The 20,256-nt window shown below is 39.6% G+C and overlaps 1 protein-coding gene across 2 annotated transcripts in view; it reads left to right on the top strand.

Moving 5' to 3' along the window:
- KCNC1 (potassium voltage-gated channel subfamily C member 1) overlaps nucleotides 1–18,392 on the top strand; it is a 180,602-nt gene extending 162,210 nt beyond the window's left edge. The window contains exons 3-4 of one of the 2 annotated variants that reach the window (XM_090032566.1): nucleotides 14,864–15,052; nucleotides 17,833–18,392. In XM_090032566.1, coding sequence (XP_089888692.1) covers nucleotides 14,864–15,052; nucleotides 17,833–17,897 — 254 coding nt within the window. In that variant the 3' untranslated portion in view covers nucleotides 17,898–18,392. Of the gene's footprint in view, nucleotides 1–14,863; nucleotides 15,053–17,020 lie in introns of both variants that reach the window. The other variant, XM_090032565.1, reaches the window with a different exon arrangement.
- The last annotated feature ends 1,864 nt before the right edge of the window (nucleotides 18,393–20,256 follow it).

The raw sequence follows: 20,256 nt of genomic DNA, 5'->3' as shown, positions 1-20,256 counted from the left end.
ATATCACACGAAGTTATCTATTCCATTTTTATCTTATAGCAATGCACTTTAAAACGCATAAAATGGCAGACAAAGCAAAAGGATTCCACTTCTGCAGCACTTTTATTGCCAGATTCAGTAGCACACGCTGAGTGAAATGCTATTCTTCATCTCATGTGTGAAAACTCTGAAGTGAACCAAAGTCCACAGGCAGTTCTGCACAGCCAGATTCTGGTGCCTTTGCTCAGACTGTGTAGGACTGTTCTCCAAAAAATTTGCAGCAACTATCTAGAGCATAACTTAGCCCTTTAACTATGGCACCTTTGTGTGACGAGATGCATTTTTAGACATTTGTGGTCTTGGTCTTCCTTGTACACACAAACAGACTCTGTTGGACCAGAATCAATTACACATTTTAAAAAGTGTTGGGAGAAATTGCGAATATTGCTATAATTGTCCCTCATTTTCTGACTAGTTCCAGTGAGAAGGGCTATTGATTTAGCTGGGAGAGAGACCATAAAGCATTACTCAGTTCTGGTGTACAGCATTCAGGTGTTTGGTTTAACATTTAACTACAAGGTTGTCATTCCACCCTGGACCCAAGCACAGAAAAGAGGGAACTGTCTCACAACTGACCATGGCTCCTTGATTCTCAGCAGCTCAGTCCCACTAAAGGGATAACTTTAATTAATATCACCCATGCAAAGTGGACCTTAGACCAGTAAAGAATTGGGTGTAGCAGAGACCATGCCCATGCAGCCATGCTAGCCTTTCCTGCCACAGGTCCTCCCCTTCCTTTCCCTTAAGTTGCTGGCGGGGAAGGGACTGTCTGAGGCACACAAGTTGGTGAATTCACCGCAGGAAGCAGCAGACCCACTACTACCATCCTGACACCACCAAGGCTTCCCCCGCACAAAAGGACTAATCCAACATCAATCTCCCCAGCCATTATAACTTCACTGTGTGCTGCTTATGTAGCACATACTTACTGGTCTTGGAAAATTGGATAGCTGGTCCCAAAATGCTACCAAGAAGCAAGTTTTACCGGAGAACTGTAAAACTCTTTGCAACATAGACCTAGTATATCCTATACACCAATGAGGGCCAATCTTTTTGGCAGGTGGGCTACAACCTACCCCTGCATTCTCCCTGAGTGCCACTGATCCCATTCTTCTGCCTGATTTGCTGCTCTGCTTTCTGCATCCTGCCCTGTGCTGCCTGCCTGATCTGCTTCTCTGCTTCCTCCCAAATCTGCTGTTGTGCTGCCTATCCCTTCCCTGATCTGCTGTGTGCCACACAGAGACTGCCTATGCTATTTGCAACACACGAGTCACAGGTTGACCACCCCTGCTAGAGACAAATTGGACATACCAGCCTACTCCTTAAAACATATCCACTGATTCAGATCATATTACTATTATATTGGGTAGTCAAACTCATAGTCCCATTCTACTGTGTGTGCTAAGAGACCACCTTTCCCTCTAAGAGAAGAGATATAAATGGTAGGGGAAGGAAGCACCCTTATCCCCATTTGACACATTTGTCTGGGGAAATGTAGAGTGTTGTACCCAGAGTCAGACATGTCATTCAGCCTAAGACCAGAAAGTTTTGCTCAAGAATTTAAGTTTCAAGTTTGTGACAGAGCTCCAAACCAACTCATAGATTTCATAGACATCAGGGCTGGAAGGAATCTCGGGAGATCATCGAGTCCAGCCCCCTGCCCAAAGGGCAGGAATTTTAAAAAATATATAAATCAGAATGGAAACGCCAAGTCCACAAATTTATCCATGTCTGTCTTCATCTGTTCCAGGACTTGATTCATGATCAGACTTTTTATCCTTACTGTGAGGATAAACTCATCAAATCTTTCTTTGGGATTTCTTTATGAAAGGACATACGCTTATTTATTAGCTTCTATGAGCCTTTTGTTCACCTGAGATATGTGACTGACTTCATGTTTCCTTCAGTCCTTTTATAGTCATAGGAAGAGGTAGATGTTGTATATTACTGTTCAAACTACAATGGTGGGCAAGAATATTAGTGGAATCCATAATTTCTCTTGATGTCTCTAGCATTTTCTGCATTTTGATACCAAGAAGCAGCTATATTACATGCAGACAAAAGAGTGCACATAAAATACATAACAAAAAAGCAATTGAGTTATTCTTGCTTCCTGTGCAGAGATCTGCATTTCCTACATCTTAGATGTCCCTATACATACACACCATTTGAAAGTATATGCCATTGCAGTGACTATGGCTTTAATGCTGCTGAGATGAGGATTCCTTTCTTCTCCCAGCCCTTTCAGTCTGGAGCCTTTCTAGAGTTATGCTTTGCTTATAGACTATCCATGTATATCTCTGAATACTTTCCTGACAGTACTGGAGATGATGAAAGGTAAATTCTCTACCTAATGCATAGCTTGAGAGACCAGGCTGCCACTGGTAACAATTTGGGGAAAAGATTACTAGTCTCCAAAAAGAAGCATGCCCCCCACCCTCCAGAACCAACGATTCAGCAGCTTTTCCAGTTGTTACACTCATCTGCTGAATGAGAGATTTGCCAAAAACTACTCTGAAATCTTCCAAGTCTGCAAAGAACCAAAGGTTCTCATTGAGGCCTGGTCTTCATGACAAAGCATCAAACAATCTTCTTTTGGCACAAGTTATGCCTTCTCAACAGGGTTTGACTTCCCAAATCATCCTGGCATAAGCCTAATACAGGGTTTTACTACTTCAAAGGCATTCCATGATCAAGAGCAATGGAGCAAGATGTGACCCTAAGAATTTTTTACTTAATTGTAACCTGTTTACACATAGCTGCTCTCCAGTCAGGGACAGATTTGTGACCGTATCTGGGCTCCGATTCATTTTTACCAGTGGGAATTGTTTCTCTTATACACTAAAGGCTGCATTTTTCCTCCTTCCCTCATCCCTTCCCCCCATGTAAGACAACTAACCTGTGCTTTAAAACAAACTGCTTCTGACTTGCAGGTATGATGAGCACCGTACTTTCAGCCACCTCTGGCTGAAGATGCGGTGGGTCTTGCAAGTACTCGACAATTCTGGAAATCAGCCCCTTTATCCCTTCAATTAGTTGTAGCTAGTAATCTGAAGTAGTTTTGGGGCAAGCTACATACATTTATTGCTAAATATATGTAGATACCATGGTGGCTATGGAAACTACATGTTTGCCTTGTAGGAAACACTATGGTCTTTTCAAAATAGCACTTACTTTATCTAAAGAAGACTCTCAATTACCTGTAGCAGCACTAATGTTTCTATTCTTTTTTGTAGGCTTCCCAGCAAGCAAAAAGCTGAGTAGTTCTGATTCAATCCCCTACAGAAGGCAGCAGTACTTATATTAGACTCGATAAAACATTTGATTAGAACACAGTCAGGAAGGGCAACTGGGAGGCTTCCTCAGCCCTCCATTCTCTCGTAGAATTGTAAATGACATGTCTAGTCTTTAAAATTCAAAAGCTAGTTAATAATTCATGATCCCAAATAGCAGATCTGAATACTTATAGAAAACAATATAATCATCATCCAGGTGTCACCAGAGATTGAAACTGGGGTCTCCAGAGCTAAAGCATGAACTCCAACAGATTGAAATAAAAGGATTAAGTCTCCATTTCTGGCTTAGGGCGCCGTAGTCTCTTATCCTCTATGGATCATGCACAGAGTGTATTTCATGATACACATTGAACAGTAGGTTGCAGTAATGCCTCCTGAACTTTCCATTGTGTAGTAATTCAGCTATGGTCTGACTTCCTGTCAAGATACTGTATGTGGGTCAGTGCTTGAACTATGGCATTTATTTCATTTAGAATTTTTAATGAATATAAATTTTGCCTGCCATACAGGAATCATGAATGGAAAAGAGATCTTTCGGTCTCCTAACTGATAGCTGACATCCAAGTCAAGCTGACAGGGGCTAAAAGTTTTTGCTAGGCAGCGGCTAGTTGGAGGTTGATGTTTTATGTGAAACAAGCCATTGGTCCTAGTCCAGGGATGGATTCAGTGGCATGCAGTGGCGTGTTTATACTCCCTTCAAATGTATAGTGCACCCCAATTTTAAAAATCCTAGATCCACTCTTGGCCCAGTCTATAGAGAAGGAGTTGACAAGGACCCAGACCAGAGGTACCCAAGTCAGCAATCCCTGTTGTATGGGACCGTTTTTTCATTCCCAGAGCAGCCTCTGTAGTTCTGATACTGTGTGGAATATACAGACAACTACTCCAGCTTGTATGTGCCATTCCTTTTTGGTCTCTAAAGCAGCCAGCTGGGCATGTTTCACAGGCACTAAATATGAAACCTTTGCTTCTTGTGTGGCTTTAGTCACCGGGGCAGATCTTCCACTACTATAAACTGATACAGCTCCTTTGAGCTTCATTTACACAAGCTGAAGGGCCAGCCTGTGGACTAGTTGCCAAACAGATTTACATTAATAATCTTATTTAGAATTTTCATTACTTAACAAATGAATCCACAAAACATCACAGATTGGGAAGTATTATAACCATTTTACAGATGGGAAAACTGACATGCAAACACTTAACTATCTGTCTGGGAAGCTGACTTTGTAACAACCCTCCAGCACAAAGTAGCCAGCTCTTTAAAGTTTCCTTCCACCCAGGGGAATCTGAGAATTGTTTGTCTGGGCCAGAGAAGTTAGATAATTTGCACACTTTGACAAAAGGATTGGAAACAAAGACTTGAATTCAGGCTATTTATAATCCTCTGACCTTATATTTGATGTGGACTCCATCCAACCCTTTCTCTATCTCAGTGATTCTCAACCAGAGTGCTGTGGCATCCTGGGGTGCCTTTGAAATCCTCTCAAGGGTGCCGTGAGGTGCCATACAAAGTTAGCACTCTTACATGTGCAAACATGATCCACAAGATAAACCCAGAGATCTCAAATAGAAATCCCTAGTGTTAAAAATATGTTGACCTCTTACAGTCTTTCTCAGTTCTTTGCAACAGAAGAATGGCTTTGTTATGTTCCTGTAGTCGAAAAAGTGAAAACTAAAGGCTCTTATACACATGCAGGGAGGATGTTCCAACATGCTATAATTACAGCGCATTGAAGCAGATGCAATCAACTGAGTCTGCTGGAACGTGGTAATTACCAGGCTCCGGCAGACTCCAGTGTCATGTGGATTGGCATACCCATGCTGAAAAATGGTGGCAGGGCACTTTGAACTAAAGCTCATTTATTGAGCTTTAGTTCAAAGCACCCCACTGCCATTTTTGAGCATGGGGACGCTGATACACATGACTCTCTGGACACTTTTAATTAGCATGGCTCTCAGTCTCAGAGCTGCACTAATGAAAGCACTCTTCCCCCCCCCCCCCCGCCACCCCACCTCCCAGAGTATGCCTATAAGCGCCCTAAGCACTGGCATTTTCTGAAGGGTGCCTCAAGTCTATCAAGGGGTGCATGAAGTATAAAAAGGCTGGGAACCACTTCTAAGAAAACTTGTTTTTTTCAAGATAATCACAAGCCAGAAATAAGTAGCAGTTTACCCATTTCTGCTCCCATTGCTCTTCGTGTTCATCCATGTGCCATGTATCACATACATTTCATATCCTACAGATCATCATACTGAATTTTTTATTCTTTGAATCTAAACTAGATTAAGTTTGGTGCTATATGGAACCAATACTGGAATAAATGGATCATTAACTGTGCTTATGCACTTTACTGTTCCCAAATATCAGACCTACCCAATAATCTACTACATTGTATGGGACCACTGTAATTTTAATTAGACCCACAAAAGTCTGGGATCAGTCTGAGTGAGGTCACAGCATTGTCTGAGCATCCCTAGCATGGACTGTGGTATACGTTTTTGGAAGACAGCACTTCCATGAGCGATATCTCTCGGCACTCCATCACACACCTTTCCAGTGGTATTTATAGATGAAAAAGCTTTTGATTTACTTACATGGAGCTCCATATATACTAACAGTCAGGAAACCAACATGCTGTCACCTCACTTCATGAAGTAGAGCCTTTCAGAGGCAACATCCTTTGGGAGTGATGTCACAGAGTGTTGGCCAACCAGGGTTGTAAGAGGTGGTCACCTTAATCACAGAAGTACCATTACTGGGCAACAACACTTCCTGGAAGGATCCAGCTCAGCATGGTGGTGAGTAAATATTCAGAGGTAGGTTGGGTTTGAGGGCTTCTAGATATTCCTCTAGTATACTAAGTTTTGCTCTTATTTGTGCCAGTGTAAAGTCCATTATGTAATATCTACTAAAAAATATAATAAGTTTGAAACATATAGTAATATAAGGATTGGGTTTATTTTAAAGATACCGATGGCTGACAAAAATTATTTCTCTAAAAGCATTAACATCTTGGGGTAGCTAAAAATAACTGTATTGCTGTGTAGGAACAAATGAATTCTTTTCATGTTCTTCATGTTCTCTCTCTCTTTCTCTTTCTCTTTCACTTTGTTTGTTAACATTTACTTGTTACTACTGTATGTTGCTTGCAACTTGTATATGTTACAGACTGTCACATTTTACTGTCTGAAGTTTTTCTCCAATTCTCATCCACCTGGCACCTTACTGGGCAGCAGAGGAGGTTACTATATACTTCTTTAAATGCAAAACAACAACGAATGTCATAGACTATAGGTAACTCCATTGAGGTTGTGACACAAAACCTGACACAAAAGCAGGTGTTAATGCAAAGAGTAAGTACAAGCTATGACAAAGCCTGTCTAGCTAAATAGCTACTTTTCTTTTTTTTCAGATAATCTGCATCTGTCAAGCAAAAATTTTCCAAATACATTAACTTCTGCTGTTTTAAAATTAGAGATTTCCTTATTAAATCATAAGAGCTCATTTTCAGAGATTTAAATACATATTCTTCATGCTGTTCTTACATCCATAGTCTACCAGCCAAAATGTCACCATTTTGTCATCTGTTGTCTGTGTTTTTTTAAATATTTTCCCTATAATTCTTTCTATAATTGAATATTGCTATATTCCTTTTACTCAAAAGGATCTGATTTAACAACAAAGACAAGGAACTATGCCTGGTATCCATGTTCTGAAACCTACATAAGGCCCTTGAGTCCATAAAAATTGATTTCTGTAGCTTAATATGATCTAGTGTACAAGCCAAATGGCTATTTTGCTGAATCAGGTCCTGACAGAGGTCTTTTGTTAAGGTCTTCCCAAATGATCCACACGCTATTTTAGAAGGAGGGATAAAAAAAGCTGTTAGCTGTTTTTTGTGCTTGTTCTGTAGAGGAACAATGTCAAGTTTATTGCTTTTAATCTCATTCTTAATTGTCAGTGAAGTATATTACTATTATTTCAGAGGTCAGAATTGCCTAGACACTAATGCCACAAGGTCATAATGTTATCGATTTGCAGTTTATTCCCATATCTGCATATTCTGTCCAAAACCATGAGAGAACAGCAGAGTTCACTGGGTGGCCACAGCCAAACAGAGATTAAAAATGAGTGATTTATATGGGCAGGACTGATGGCTGCCCAGTGAATACTAACAGGAAATAAAATCACCAGCAGAAAAATCAGACCAGTTCTTTTTTTCTGGCACAGAACATCAACTAGATTACCTCCTCTGTTGCAATAGTGTGGAGAGGCTAGATGCTGATCAGCTGTGTCCTCATTGAGGACTTCAGGCAGTACTCACCTAAGAGTTACTACATGATGGAGGCAGGGCAGAACTGCGGAAGCTAAAGATGGGGAACCCTCCTTGTTTGTGAATTGACAGCCAAAAAGCATTTTGTATGCATTTTAGCTTATACCTTGTGCAGGCTTTAACTTTGTCTGGGTAATATAAGGACTGACATCAAGGGAGGCTGTAGTTGCAGGGTCAAAAAGGGATTGATGAACCAGCCTCTGCAGATTTATCTTGCAAGGGTAACAAAGTTGGGCTCCAGGTTTCAATTAGACAGGGCAGATCCATGCAATCATCTCCTTCCCAGCTTCATGACCTTGAACTCCATCTCTTACCTTAGATGTCTCCTTGCTGCTTCCTCCTGGGTCTTTCTAGAGTGTCAAATGATTGCTTCCCCAGCAGTATATAAGGAGGTGAGGTCCCCAGTGTGAACTCTTGTCTTCTTCAGTCTTTAAACATGGGCCTGTTGAAAGCTCATCTCCAGTAGCTGAATGAGAGCAGAGCAAACAGTCCCATGTCTTCTGGCAACTTCCTCTCTGACCTAGGTCTGAAGTAGCTCTAAACTCTTTTGCAGAGTAGCAACTGAACTTCTGGCAATGATGATACAACCACACCCTGGAAAAGATACCATATATATCCAGCATACAGAGTTTCCCTGGATATCATACCAAGATTATAGGGCATCTCTCATCACCCCCATTTCAGTTGAGGTGGCTATGGCTTCTCATTGCACCACTGGTTGCAGAGATAGAACATTCAGTCCCATAGAAAATCCAGTGAAGTCTGAAGCATGTAGTGATCCACACCGATGCCTTTCAAGCCTTCCAAGCCCAGAGACACAGCTGTTGAATGAACAGCCATTTCACAACTCTGAAGGCAAGGATGGCCCACCACATGCAAAGCCTAGTGGCTATTACTAGTTTGTATCATGATATTTGGGTTCTAAAATCTAATTTTTACTTGGGAAGATCTTTGGCATTTTCACAGTAGTGTTCTGAAAAGGGGGGGGGGTAAAAAAATAAAAATTCAAACAAACTGATAATTATGACAAGATAATGAGACAAACTTCTATCTCTAAGATCTATGGGTATTTCTTCCAGCTTCTCAGTCAAACACTTATGCACTGAAGATACATAAGCATTTGAGGAAGTATCCTCTAAGGGTAGAGCACTGGACTTGGAGTCAGGAGACTGTTCCTGCAACTGACCTCTTGTGTGTCCTTGGGAAGTCACTTTGCCTCTCTGTGCCTTAGTCTCTACCTGTAAAATGGGAATAATAGTATTTCCTTTCCCTTGTAAATCAGTTTGAGATCTCAAGAAAATACCTTAAAAACCTGTTCTAAATGTAGCTAGAAGCGAGCAGTTTTCAATCCATTTTTCAATTCAGCTTAAGCAGTTTTGGGTTTTTTTAGGGTTCACTCAAACCCAAAGTCAATCTCAGGGTGTGTGGCACATGAACAAGTTATCACAAATTAAAATAAGATATGGTTGTTTTTGCATGTTACCTGCTCTGCAATAGCTGCCAATATGCATGCTATTCCTAGCAGATAAAGGTTATTCGTGACAGTATATTCCTCTGTCATCAAGGGCTAACCTACCACTGGCTTTAATTTACTGTAGGGTAACTTACCCACAATGGTAATAGAGGCAGTTACTGTGGGCCAGCTGCTGCACAGTTAACCCATGCCCCTTTTTACCTTGTAACCAGTCTGTGAGCCCATACCCCACAACAGTACAAACCTTTGCAAACAAACTTAAGAAAAAATACTCAAGACACCGGCAAACATATTTAGCAGTTTAGGTGTGCAGTTCTACAGGCTCTGATTTACTAAGTAAATCGATAACCTATTGCAATTATTAATTTACCTAAAAGGCCGTAACAATAAGCTCTGAAAGCGCTTCAAGTTCTGTTTGGGACCAGGGCAGGTTTCTGTTCAGATACCAAGTGAAATCTGGCATGAAGCGTAGGAAAAGATTTTAAGAACAACAGAAAAAATGAGCATGATTTTTATTCCACATATTGCTGTTTCTTTTTACCTACATTGAAGAAAAAGCAGAAAAGGCTTAGCTGGACCCCTTTGGGTTAGCGTCAGTGTGGACTCGCATCCGACCTCCTAATGTTAGAGCTTGATTGAACAGTAACCTGAAGGCATTCATTTTTTCACTGCTCAGAGGAGCTACGACTGTCAGTCATTTATGAAATTTGATATTTTGAGGCTTTAAAGAAACCTAGATTAGTGGCCTAAAAGATCACAGTGTCTCCGTTACAGCAAATTATAAACTGTCAGGGAACTTCTTGATAACAGTGAGGGACTACTGAATTATTAGAACTCAAACTTCCTTCCAAAGTAGTTACTACTCTGCTTGGAATCAATGAATAACTTACAGCATTTCTGAGGACACATTAAAAAAATCCACTAATCGCACATAGAAATGTGACAAAATTAATAGTGAGCAACAGCCATAATCATCAATCATGTCTCTGAGGCCTGCATAAATTGAGTTTTAGTTTTAGTGTTGGAGTGATGTTGTAGCTGTAGCCCAGGAAATATGCAAGAGGCAAGGATATTTTGGGGGCTATATTTTATTGGAACAATTACATGGTTGGAAGAAATTTCCAACAAGCTGAGGAGCAAAAAATGCTTTTCTTGAGGAAGGTTACCCAAGGAAGAACACTCAGAAGCTTGTCTAAAATCTATTTCAACCCTGCAGTTGGTCTAATAAAGGATATCACCCCCCACAAAAAATATTCTTTAAGTCTTAATCCAGTTTCTTATGTAAAGTCACATAGATAAAGTCACAGTTGGCATTTTATTGGCATTCTCAACAAGCATGCCAAGATCAGAACAAGTCATAGAATCTCAACTATTCAGTCACCTACCTGGTAGGTGTAGTTTCTTTAACACTCAGGCTGAATAACAGCAGCTTGTAGTGCTGCTGCCCTCCACATTGCTCCTATAAGGATAAAACAGGGAGCAAGTTTTTAGTTATATTAGGCTGGACTATATTCTTCAAAAAAAGCTACAGTTCCTGTCAAACTGGTTGGCATGGTCACACCTAAAGGATTATTTCAAGAAACCTTCCTTACATTTTCCCTGACAAAAAAGGATATGCATGTGCATTACAACTTATTCTACTGTAAATGAAACAACTTGATCATTGGAAATACCATAGCCCAGGACATTAACTTGAAGCAAAACCATTTTCAGTCCCTGTATAATATAAATACATATCCAATTATGGCAATCGACTCAAGCTGTTTGTTTCAGGACTTAACTTGGCCTACAAAGCCTACAAGTTCCAGTAAACTGTGAAGCCATTTTGCATCTTACAACCAATAAATAAACAAATAATCTCAAACTGATTGAAAATAATCATTTTTATGCCCATGTTCCCTTTTATACTCAGCTTAGCCTAATGAAACAGGAAATGAAAAGACAAGCAAATTGTTTGTTACAATAATTTTTTATTGTTATGACAGTGAGTTTCGCTATATCAGTGTATATTTGAAATTGGCCTTTATCCACTCAAAAGGTGGCTTTATTTGTGCAGCTGGATATGCATATATATATCCCAATGTGTAAAACAGAAATTACACTATAGGGATTGCTCCTGAGGTAAGAGGTTAGTCATATTTATATAATGTATTTTTTAATGTTATGTGTACACACACAAATAACTAGGACAGGGCCAAAATTATCTCCAGAAATAAGCACTCCAAATTTTAAAGAACTTCATGTTTGAAGCCAGATTTCATGGTTCATCCCCTATTTTTAGGGAAGCGTTGACATGATGAATCAAACTTTTGTCTTTTGGAGGTTATTTCTACAAAGAAGTCAGATCATTAAGGCAAACAATCCAGATTACAGGGTTTTTACATTCTGCCTAAAAGCAATAATATAGAAAGTAGAATAAGCAATGCCCTAAAGTTAACTGTACATTTTCTTTAGAGTTCCAGAAGCCTGAAAACTGATTGCCCGGGATATCCAGACCAATGCCAATGCCAATACATGTGTAGACGCGCGCAGTAATTTTGGTTACTTCACAGTAAATGTGAATGTGTAGACACACCCACTGAGCAGCAAAAAAATATATGACAGATGCGTCCTCTATTTGCAGAAGTAGAAATCAGATGGTGATGAGGAAAACAAATGCCAAGCTCTACATACTCAAAAACTCCTTTGGTCTGTTGTATACAAACCATTCCTGTCTCTCAATTGGCAAAACCATCCTCTGTAATGAGAACTGCAGTTTTAATACCACAGTACAGATCAATGCAGCCCCTGCATTGGTTCTGCCATTGACATCAATCAGAGACAGTTACATACAAAACAGATTTCTAAATATGCAGGGAAGATGCAGATTAGAGTGGAATCATTTGTCCATATTTTCTTATGAAAAACTAACAATCCTGGATTGCTTTATGGATACAGCAGGCACAGCTGCTGGACATACTTCTTGCCTTTACTTCGCCACATATCTTGACTTCAAACTTGAATACCCCTTCTGTTCCTTTCCTGAGGGCAGGATATCAAAGATAGTGATGGTTTCCTGACACAAACATTTAGAGACTAGGGGTGATGCCCTCAAATTCATTCTGACTTGTGATCTGAGCGGGTTTCAATGCCCAAGCCTAATGCTAGGTGACATTCAGTTTCTGAATCCTACTGAGGTGCTGCCTTTCAGCAGAGATGAAACACCGGGGTTATGACCATTTGTGAATGCTGACAACCTTCTGCTCATTTTTGAAACGTTATAACTTTTGTGTTTCAGGCCAATACCAACTTGTACAATCTGTTCAAATTCCCCAGGTAACTGCAATTGGATGAGGTATTCATTTCTTTCTGGTCTGAACTACAGCGGTTGTTATGTGAACTCAAGCCTTTCTCACTTGGGAGTAGCTGCATTTTAGTTCATTTTAGTGGATCTACTTCTAGGGTTTTGTTTCAATTTCAGTTCACATTTATAGCACACTTCAGAATGCTCAAGGATAAAGAACATGGTCCACGTGGCTGATGATTCTTATCAAATATGAAGTTCAGCCCCACAGGTGTAAGCTGCAAACTTACCAAGTTCATGGGTGGTTTGCTGGGCAGTTTAACTTTTGAACCATTTCTAACATTAATATACTGCAATATCCAAGGCTTCAAGCTGAATGCAGCATTGATCTTGGCATTGTAAACCATGGGGTGCTAGGCAGGTGCAGGTATCATTGCAGGATTAAGGACATAGGTTGCGGAGGTTAAAGATGACTAGTGCATTAGCCCACACTACATTACCGATCTCCTTGAGAAACAGTAACTTCACGGAACATATCGGTGCAAGTTTTAAAGAACCAGCTCTATACAATGATATGTCATTGTTACTAATGTAACCATGGTGCTTCTGGCAGGATAAGCAGAAGTATGAGATATGTGTGTCTTATGAACACAAAAGAATCAGAAATCACTGGTACCCTGAAACTTTAGAACCTTGTTCCGAAGTGACTTCTTTAATTTTGGAAAGTGGTCATAGCTTCTGTTGGGCTAACATATTAAGAAACCTAAGTGGTCCTCTGTTTTAAAAAAAAAAGTCTTTGGAGAATAAATTGTTCATTAACAGATAATAGTGGAAGAAGGTGGAGACTACATGCTTCCAAACAGGAGTAGATTATGGGGAGAGGGGAACTGTCTCCACAGCACTATCTCCATTCACAGTGGAGGGAAAGGGGGAAGAAATGAAGATGTAGAGTACAAGGATAGGAGTACAAGTACGTATGGGGTAAAGATAGTACATACACCAAGCCGTATGTAAAAGGTGCGTGTGTAACGTTAAGAGAAAGAGACCTGAAAAAAAGCCCTTACTTTTCTACCAGGCCTCTATGAAACCAAAGGGTCTCAGAACTTAATTCTCTGAATGGTTCACTCATCCTGTCTGAAGTCTCTCTTTCTAGGGCCTACCTATAGATTCAGCCTTCCTTAATAACTAGGTTTCTGAAAAGCAGATGTCAAAAATCACACAGGGTTGGAAGCAAGTTAGTGGGAAGGGAGTGGAAATGAGCACATTTTCCTCTTTAGTTAAGACTTGGAGGTTCATTTGTAGTGTATGCCCGCCAGTTTCTGAGTAATAAGCATTGTGTGAGTAATAAGCATTGTGCAACTGAGGTTTAGGATACTGCAAAGATTTTAACCACACCATTTAATTAAGCACATATCTCATCACCTGTGCAACTTTTTGAAGTACCTTTTTGACTGTTTCTTTTCCTCCCTGTGGCCAAAATATTCCTATTAACCGTGTCATATTTTGAGTATATTCTCATTATACTAACTGGCACTTTAAAAAAAAATTAAAAGGAATCCTATAGAAGCACTTTAAATTGCTTTATGAAAGTGAATTAAGTCACCCGGAGAAAACATTCTATTCTCAGTCTACCTTCATAGGAACATTTGAACTAAAATGGACAAATTTCATGACATATTTTCATTCTTTGAAGATGGAGGGTAAATGTTACTCAATTTATTTTCAAAATCCATGGGCTGCTGTACTTTTTTCATATGTAGTGTCCTGTGCTGACATTGCAAAAACTGTATGTCACAGAAAAGAACATCAGAAAATGGATTACTATTTAAAATCCATGTTCTGCTCTCGCCTTTCAATACATAGTGTACTCTGTGTGTCTATCTAAAATGTCTACTACCGTTCCATGTAACCTAAAAATGGAAACAATACAAAACAAATGGTTCAAACACTGGGGACTTGTCCCTCAAGTGTCAGTGCACAAAGGTATAAATCAGCAAGAACAGAATATACTCAAATACTACAATGCAACTCATTGTCAATTGCCTTGCCTGTGTTCAGCGAGTTGTAGCAGGTGTCACAAAAAGTAAATCATTCATGTGCCATCTTATGTCATGCCAAACATGATCCAGTTTCTAACTGCAGTCTTTTGCTCACAGGACTAGGAACCAATGCAAACCAATTTCTGACACTGCCCCATTTTTGTGAAAGTACAGTTGGTTGCTATTACATCTTATGAGATAACATTTTGTTTCTCCTTCTTCTTAACATCTGTTATTTTATTTTGATGCAGTGCACAAGGACACTGTGTCTAGGACAAATGTGCTACCTTTTAAGCATCGGCATCCTACTCCTTAGCTGTGAACCCTAACCTGCAGATTTAATTCCGATAAACAGTTCTTAGTGTTTCAATAGCCTTCTGCTTATATGTTTGAAGATTCGAAACTGAATGGTGAGGTGGCCAAGGCGGCGCTGGCAAATGAAGACTGTCCCCACATAGACCAGGCTATAACGCCTGATGAGGGCCTGCCCTTTACCCGCTCTGGCACTCGGGAGAGATATGGACCCTGCTTCCTCTTATCAACCGGGGAATATCCCTGCCCGCCTGATGGAGGAATAAGAAAGGGTATGTAGCTGAGGTCCTGTAACCACTTAGCTAGTGACCTAGTTAAAGAAATTGATAGAGAAAATCATCAAGTAGTTATCATGGAGTAGTGGGCTTGTTTTAAATATGTGCATCTGGAACTAAACTTAACAATCTGATGTCTGCATTTTGAGTTTCTAACATATTTTTTTTGGAAGGGGAAGGCCTGATATGATGTGGCTACTGAGTATGATGGCTACACAGTTTAGTCTTCTATGTTAGCTGATTCAGTGTGCTTCAACAAATATTCTGCAAAGTCCTTAAACTGTTTCATCCTCGTAAGAGGAATCTATTTCTATTGCCTGTCTGGAAGTGTCATAGAGTGTACTGGGTTGTGTGTGTCAGAAACCTGGAGGTGGCAGCCCCCCAACCCTCTATAACCTCCCTACCCTGCCAAGAAAACCCAAGACTCAAGGTGATTATTCAGACTATTTCGCTACCTTCATGCAGCACTTAAGTTAATTAGTTTGTCATGCCTACCTATGTTACTGTAGAGAGCAAGAGAGGATTTCATATCAGAATGTGTTAACATTGGCTTCTTTTAGGTCAACACAGTGATCTACCTAAAAGCAGTTTCTTTTCATTAACTTACATTTACCATAATTCGTTTTTAAACTTCTGACTGCTACAGATCTTCCAGAAGGAATTCAGTTTTGTCTTGAAAGTGGTGATCCTTGTAGTCAATAATACCAGGTCCCAAACAAAATACAACTTCCCGTATTTGTTTTATGACAGATTGCATGGTTTAATGTGTAGTTTAATCCAGGAAAACCAAGCAAACAAAAAATGCAGATATCGTTCAATACACAAGATTTCAACTGCGTATGTGCATAAAAAGGAATCAGGAGTGGGGAATTTTGATGGGTTATATATATAATAGAATCAGTGTTAATCACTGGTGTACTGTATATAGCATATAATATATTCAGTATTTAAAAAAATGCAAAAGATTGTATGATGTAAACCATACCATGGGTATGGATTAGAATTCCCACGTGCCATTGTATGATGGGCAACAGTATATAATAACTGCCAGTTATAGTGTATGTAATTATAAGTTCTAGGCTTATCATTAACAAAGATAGAGTTGGACCACAACACTTTCATGTGAAAGTATCTCTGCTAAAATTTACCTTTGTAGCAAAGTGTTTTACCTGATTCTGTACTGGATAAGTACTGGCCACTTACATTCAGTCAGAGCCAGTTTTCACTGTCTCAGTGAATCAGGAGAATGGGCCAAATGGCATATCTTCTGGTAGAAGGACTGTATAGTTCTCCTGATGCACCACAGCTGAAAACTGAGCCTGTCTGCTGAATGAGAGAGAGGCTGGTTGGCTAAAGAGTAATAAATGTCAGCATATTGTTGGCCTGTTGGAAACACGTTGAGAGCATCTTAATTGTTGTTCCAACTGAACTTCATCCATAGTTTGTGCAACTATGTGTACACTTGCCAAGCTGTTTTTGTGCATGTTGGAAAAAGGAAGGGAGGGGGCGGGGAAACTGAATGCATGCAATCTATTTTTTTAGAAAGCTGTGAGCAAATGAGTAGTATCTCTATGGCAACAGAATAAATTGTTTTTTCAGTTACAAGCGAGCTTAATTTTTGCTTAAGATCCAAATACATGAGGCTACAGAGGAGGCAGGGGAGGAAGCGGAATTTAGCGTCCACTGAAAATAATTCCCTCCAGTGAATATTTTTTGCCCTCACTGCAGTGAGCTAGAACGATAGCCTTGCCTATGCTATAATATAGTCTGCACATCCTTTGCTTCCCACACCACACAACCCTTTACCTGTTCTTAGATGGCCTTCTACACCATGTTGCAAGCGATACTACTCTCAGCATGTCACTGCATGCAGATGCTATTGAACTGGCTACAATGTTGACCTCATTCTTAGTCCATTCTGTTGTTGATCCAATGCTGTACTTTGCATTTTTCTTTTAAATGAAGGTTACGAAATGTCACGGAGCCTTAACAGCATAGCTGGCATAAGTGGAAAAGCGATAGGATTATCCTCAGTGTCTGCGCCCTACAGCTCTCCTAGTCCAATGAGACGTTCTTGGTCTCCCATCCCATCTATTTTGTAGCATGGATCAGTAGCAGAGAATGGTCTAAAAAGCTTTATTTCCAATTAGCCCATGCTACGCTGCATATAATCCAGGTGACTAAGTCTGAAGATGTCATGTCTCACAGTAGCACCTCATCAGCCTGGTGTTACTACTGACATTAGGTGACAACACCCTTAAATAGTATTATGACAATAGGTGGGCATTAAATAGCAGTGGTGGGCCATATGCTGCATGATACTGATACACAGGATGAAAGGTGGGTGCACCAGGTAGTTTCTTTAATGGTGCACCATGCTAGTATGCGCTTACCTTGGCTACATGGTGGATCCACTGGCTCTTACGAAATGGGTTAGGCATTTAGTCGATGCTGAAATGTGCCAACGATTGAAGATTTTGCTTTTCTCAGGATATTTTTGAGCCATAGGAACCCTGCAGGAGTTTGAGCAAGCGAGCACAGTAGGATGAAACTTTGCATGGGCACCTATTATAAGCTGAAAGCAATACTAAGACGCACTATAGGGAGGTCTCAGTCTGGCTGACTGCATGGAAAAAAAATCCTGTTGAAGAAGAATATGGCTGCCTCTGCATGTAGCTATTCTACCTTTTCCTCCTTCCTTTAAAACTAAAATGCCGAGCTTGATTTGAAAAGCACAGGAAAGAAGCTCAAGTATTGATTGTATTCTTTACATGCAGATCTTTGCAAAGAAAGTCCTGTCATTGCTAAATATATGCCAACAGAGGCAGTCAGAGTGACTTGACAAGGAGAGATGGAGATGAACATTGATGGCTAATAAGCATCTGTGTGGAACTGTTCAGGCATGGAAGATCTCCTCATTTGGACAAAGTAAACTCGCTCCATGCAGGTTTTATGGATGATTCTACATGGTTTTGGAGTTGTACTAGAGATGCAGGCTTTTTCTACGGCCAAAATGTAACAAAACTGTAGAAGAATTTTTTTTTGTTTCATAGCATGAATTGCATGAAGTAAACAAAAAAACTGCAATTGTATGATTAACTTTAAGGAAAAACAGCAAAGTTATATATTTTCTTTCAAAGCTCTTTACTTTTACATACATTGTTGTAGCCAAAATGTAAAACATTATAAAACTGTACATTTCTTTGCTATGGATTGCTTCTTTTTTGTATACAAGATACAGAGTAATGGTTTTAAAAAGTGCAATCGGGCAGTCATCGGTCATATTGACCACGCCTTCATAACTCATCACACTGACATGGAAATCAAGAACTTTTAATCCAACTAGAATTGTGTAAATTTAAGAAACTCTTTTTTTCCTGTCTGTTTTTGTTGGCATGCTTGTGACACACAGGACCTTTCTTTGGACCTGACAGTAACAGCTGGTTTAGATTTAATTTCCAGCTCTGGTTATGTTGTATTTTATTGATGTATAGATCCAACGTGAAGACCCTTCATAACAAATTGTTCATATTACGTAATCAGTATGAATTTTAAACAAAAAGGTGTTATTTTAAAACTGGGACTTATAGTACAAAAATCAGGAGAATATTCAAATATAAACTTGTCTCAAAGTTTAAGAAACAAGATGACAGCATTGTATGCAATTTAGTACTTCTGAGTAAAATGCATGCAAAATGTTATGCAAAACAATTCTAGCATGAAATAAATTTTGTATCATGGTTTCAGTGCCTGCTGTAGAGTGTATAGCAGAATTCCTTTCTGAAGTCGATCAGGAGCTTCAGAGACCTGCTTCTGAAATCTTGAATAAATACGGTGTTCGCAACAGAAATGTAAGCGAGAAGGTTGGTATTGGTTTGGTTCTAAAATGCTAATATTGGTCAACTGATTTTGAATGAAGCCTGCAAACACTTGATACAAACAATGTCTGACACATCCACAGTACTAATAAATTTAAGAAGGGAAAGTAAAAAGCCTAGAATCATTTAGGTATCTTTTCACCTCTTTCCCTGCTTCCCATAATAAAAGTTTCCTTTTTAGTTGATAAAAATGAATTCAGTTTTCCTTACTTTTTTGGACGTGTCAACTTATTCTTCACTGAGCCACAGCAATCCACTTGCTCTGAAACTTGAAATGTAATCCAAAGCCAAGCTACTGTATGTGCCTGAATTATGTCTTGCTGCCAGACATAAAAGGCAGCAGCTGGAATTCAGACATGCAGTGACTCTGAGCTTCATTTCAATTTTACAGGCATAACATCTATGGATTATTTGTCAGGGCCACTCTAATAGCATGGACATTTCTGGTAAAGTACTTCAAGGGTTTCTCTTTGCCATCATATCAAACCGTTTAACAGACATGGCAGTATTCCAGCCAGAAACCAAGGCATCTGGGACTGCTGATGGAAATGACAAAAGAAATAAAAGCGGAGAGGTCCTGAGGACTTATGAATAAAAAAAGGAAGCTAATACAATGACTATTGTAATTATTACATAAACAGACACATATGCATGCACGTACCCACATTCTCCCGGAAAAGGAAATGTAGCATGCTACCATAAGAGCTATGATTTAGGAAGAAAATAAGGTTTAAGACTGACACCTGAAGCAAGTCACAAAGCTTCTTCATCTTCTTTTGATTTTAGCATTATGTACTCAGCTCTACTTCAGTTGCTCTCCCTCACTCCCAGAGTAATTTTCCAGCTCTTTTTATGCCACTGTGGTCTCCATTGATAATATGCAATTTCTTATCTCTGGAATGCAAGCTAATCATGGGTCTAACCTTGCAGAACATAACTTTTTTCCCCAGAAATAGATTTATTTGCTATGCTTTTGAATTAATAACAGTATTCAGAAACCTGGTATAGAGTCTACTCACATCTCCTTATTACCATAAAATAATTAATACTGATTAACAATTCAATCCAAGAAATACCACACAGGTGCTCCCCTTCCCCTAATGCTCAGTTCAGATAAGAGCCTTCCCTTTAATTAACAGCTTGAGTACCTAAGCCCTAAGGTCATTGTCACTCTGTCCTACTTCGCCCAGTACCACGTTTACTAGGCTAATATTGGGTCTTTCACTTTTATATACATCTTGGCTTATTGTTCTCTCTGCTCTGCAGTCACTGTGCTTGGTGGATGCTTTCAGTAAACCTTCTGAAATAAAGCTGCGTTTCCTA

Source organism: Crocodylus siamensis, chromosome 2, assembly GCF_052110815.1.
Source record: "Crocodylus siamensis isolate JL-2025a chromosome 2, ASM5211081v1, whole genome shotgun sequence".
In the NCBI taxonomy this organism is placed as follows: Eukaryota; Metazoa; Chordata; order Crocodylia; family Crocodylidae; genus Crocodylus; species Crocodylus siamensis.
This window is presented reverse-complemented; position numbering and strand designations above follow the sequence as displayed.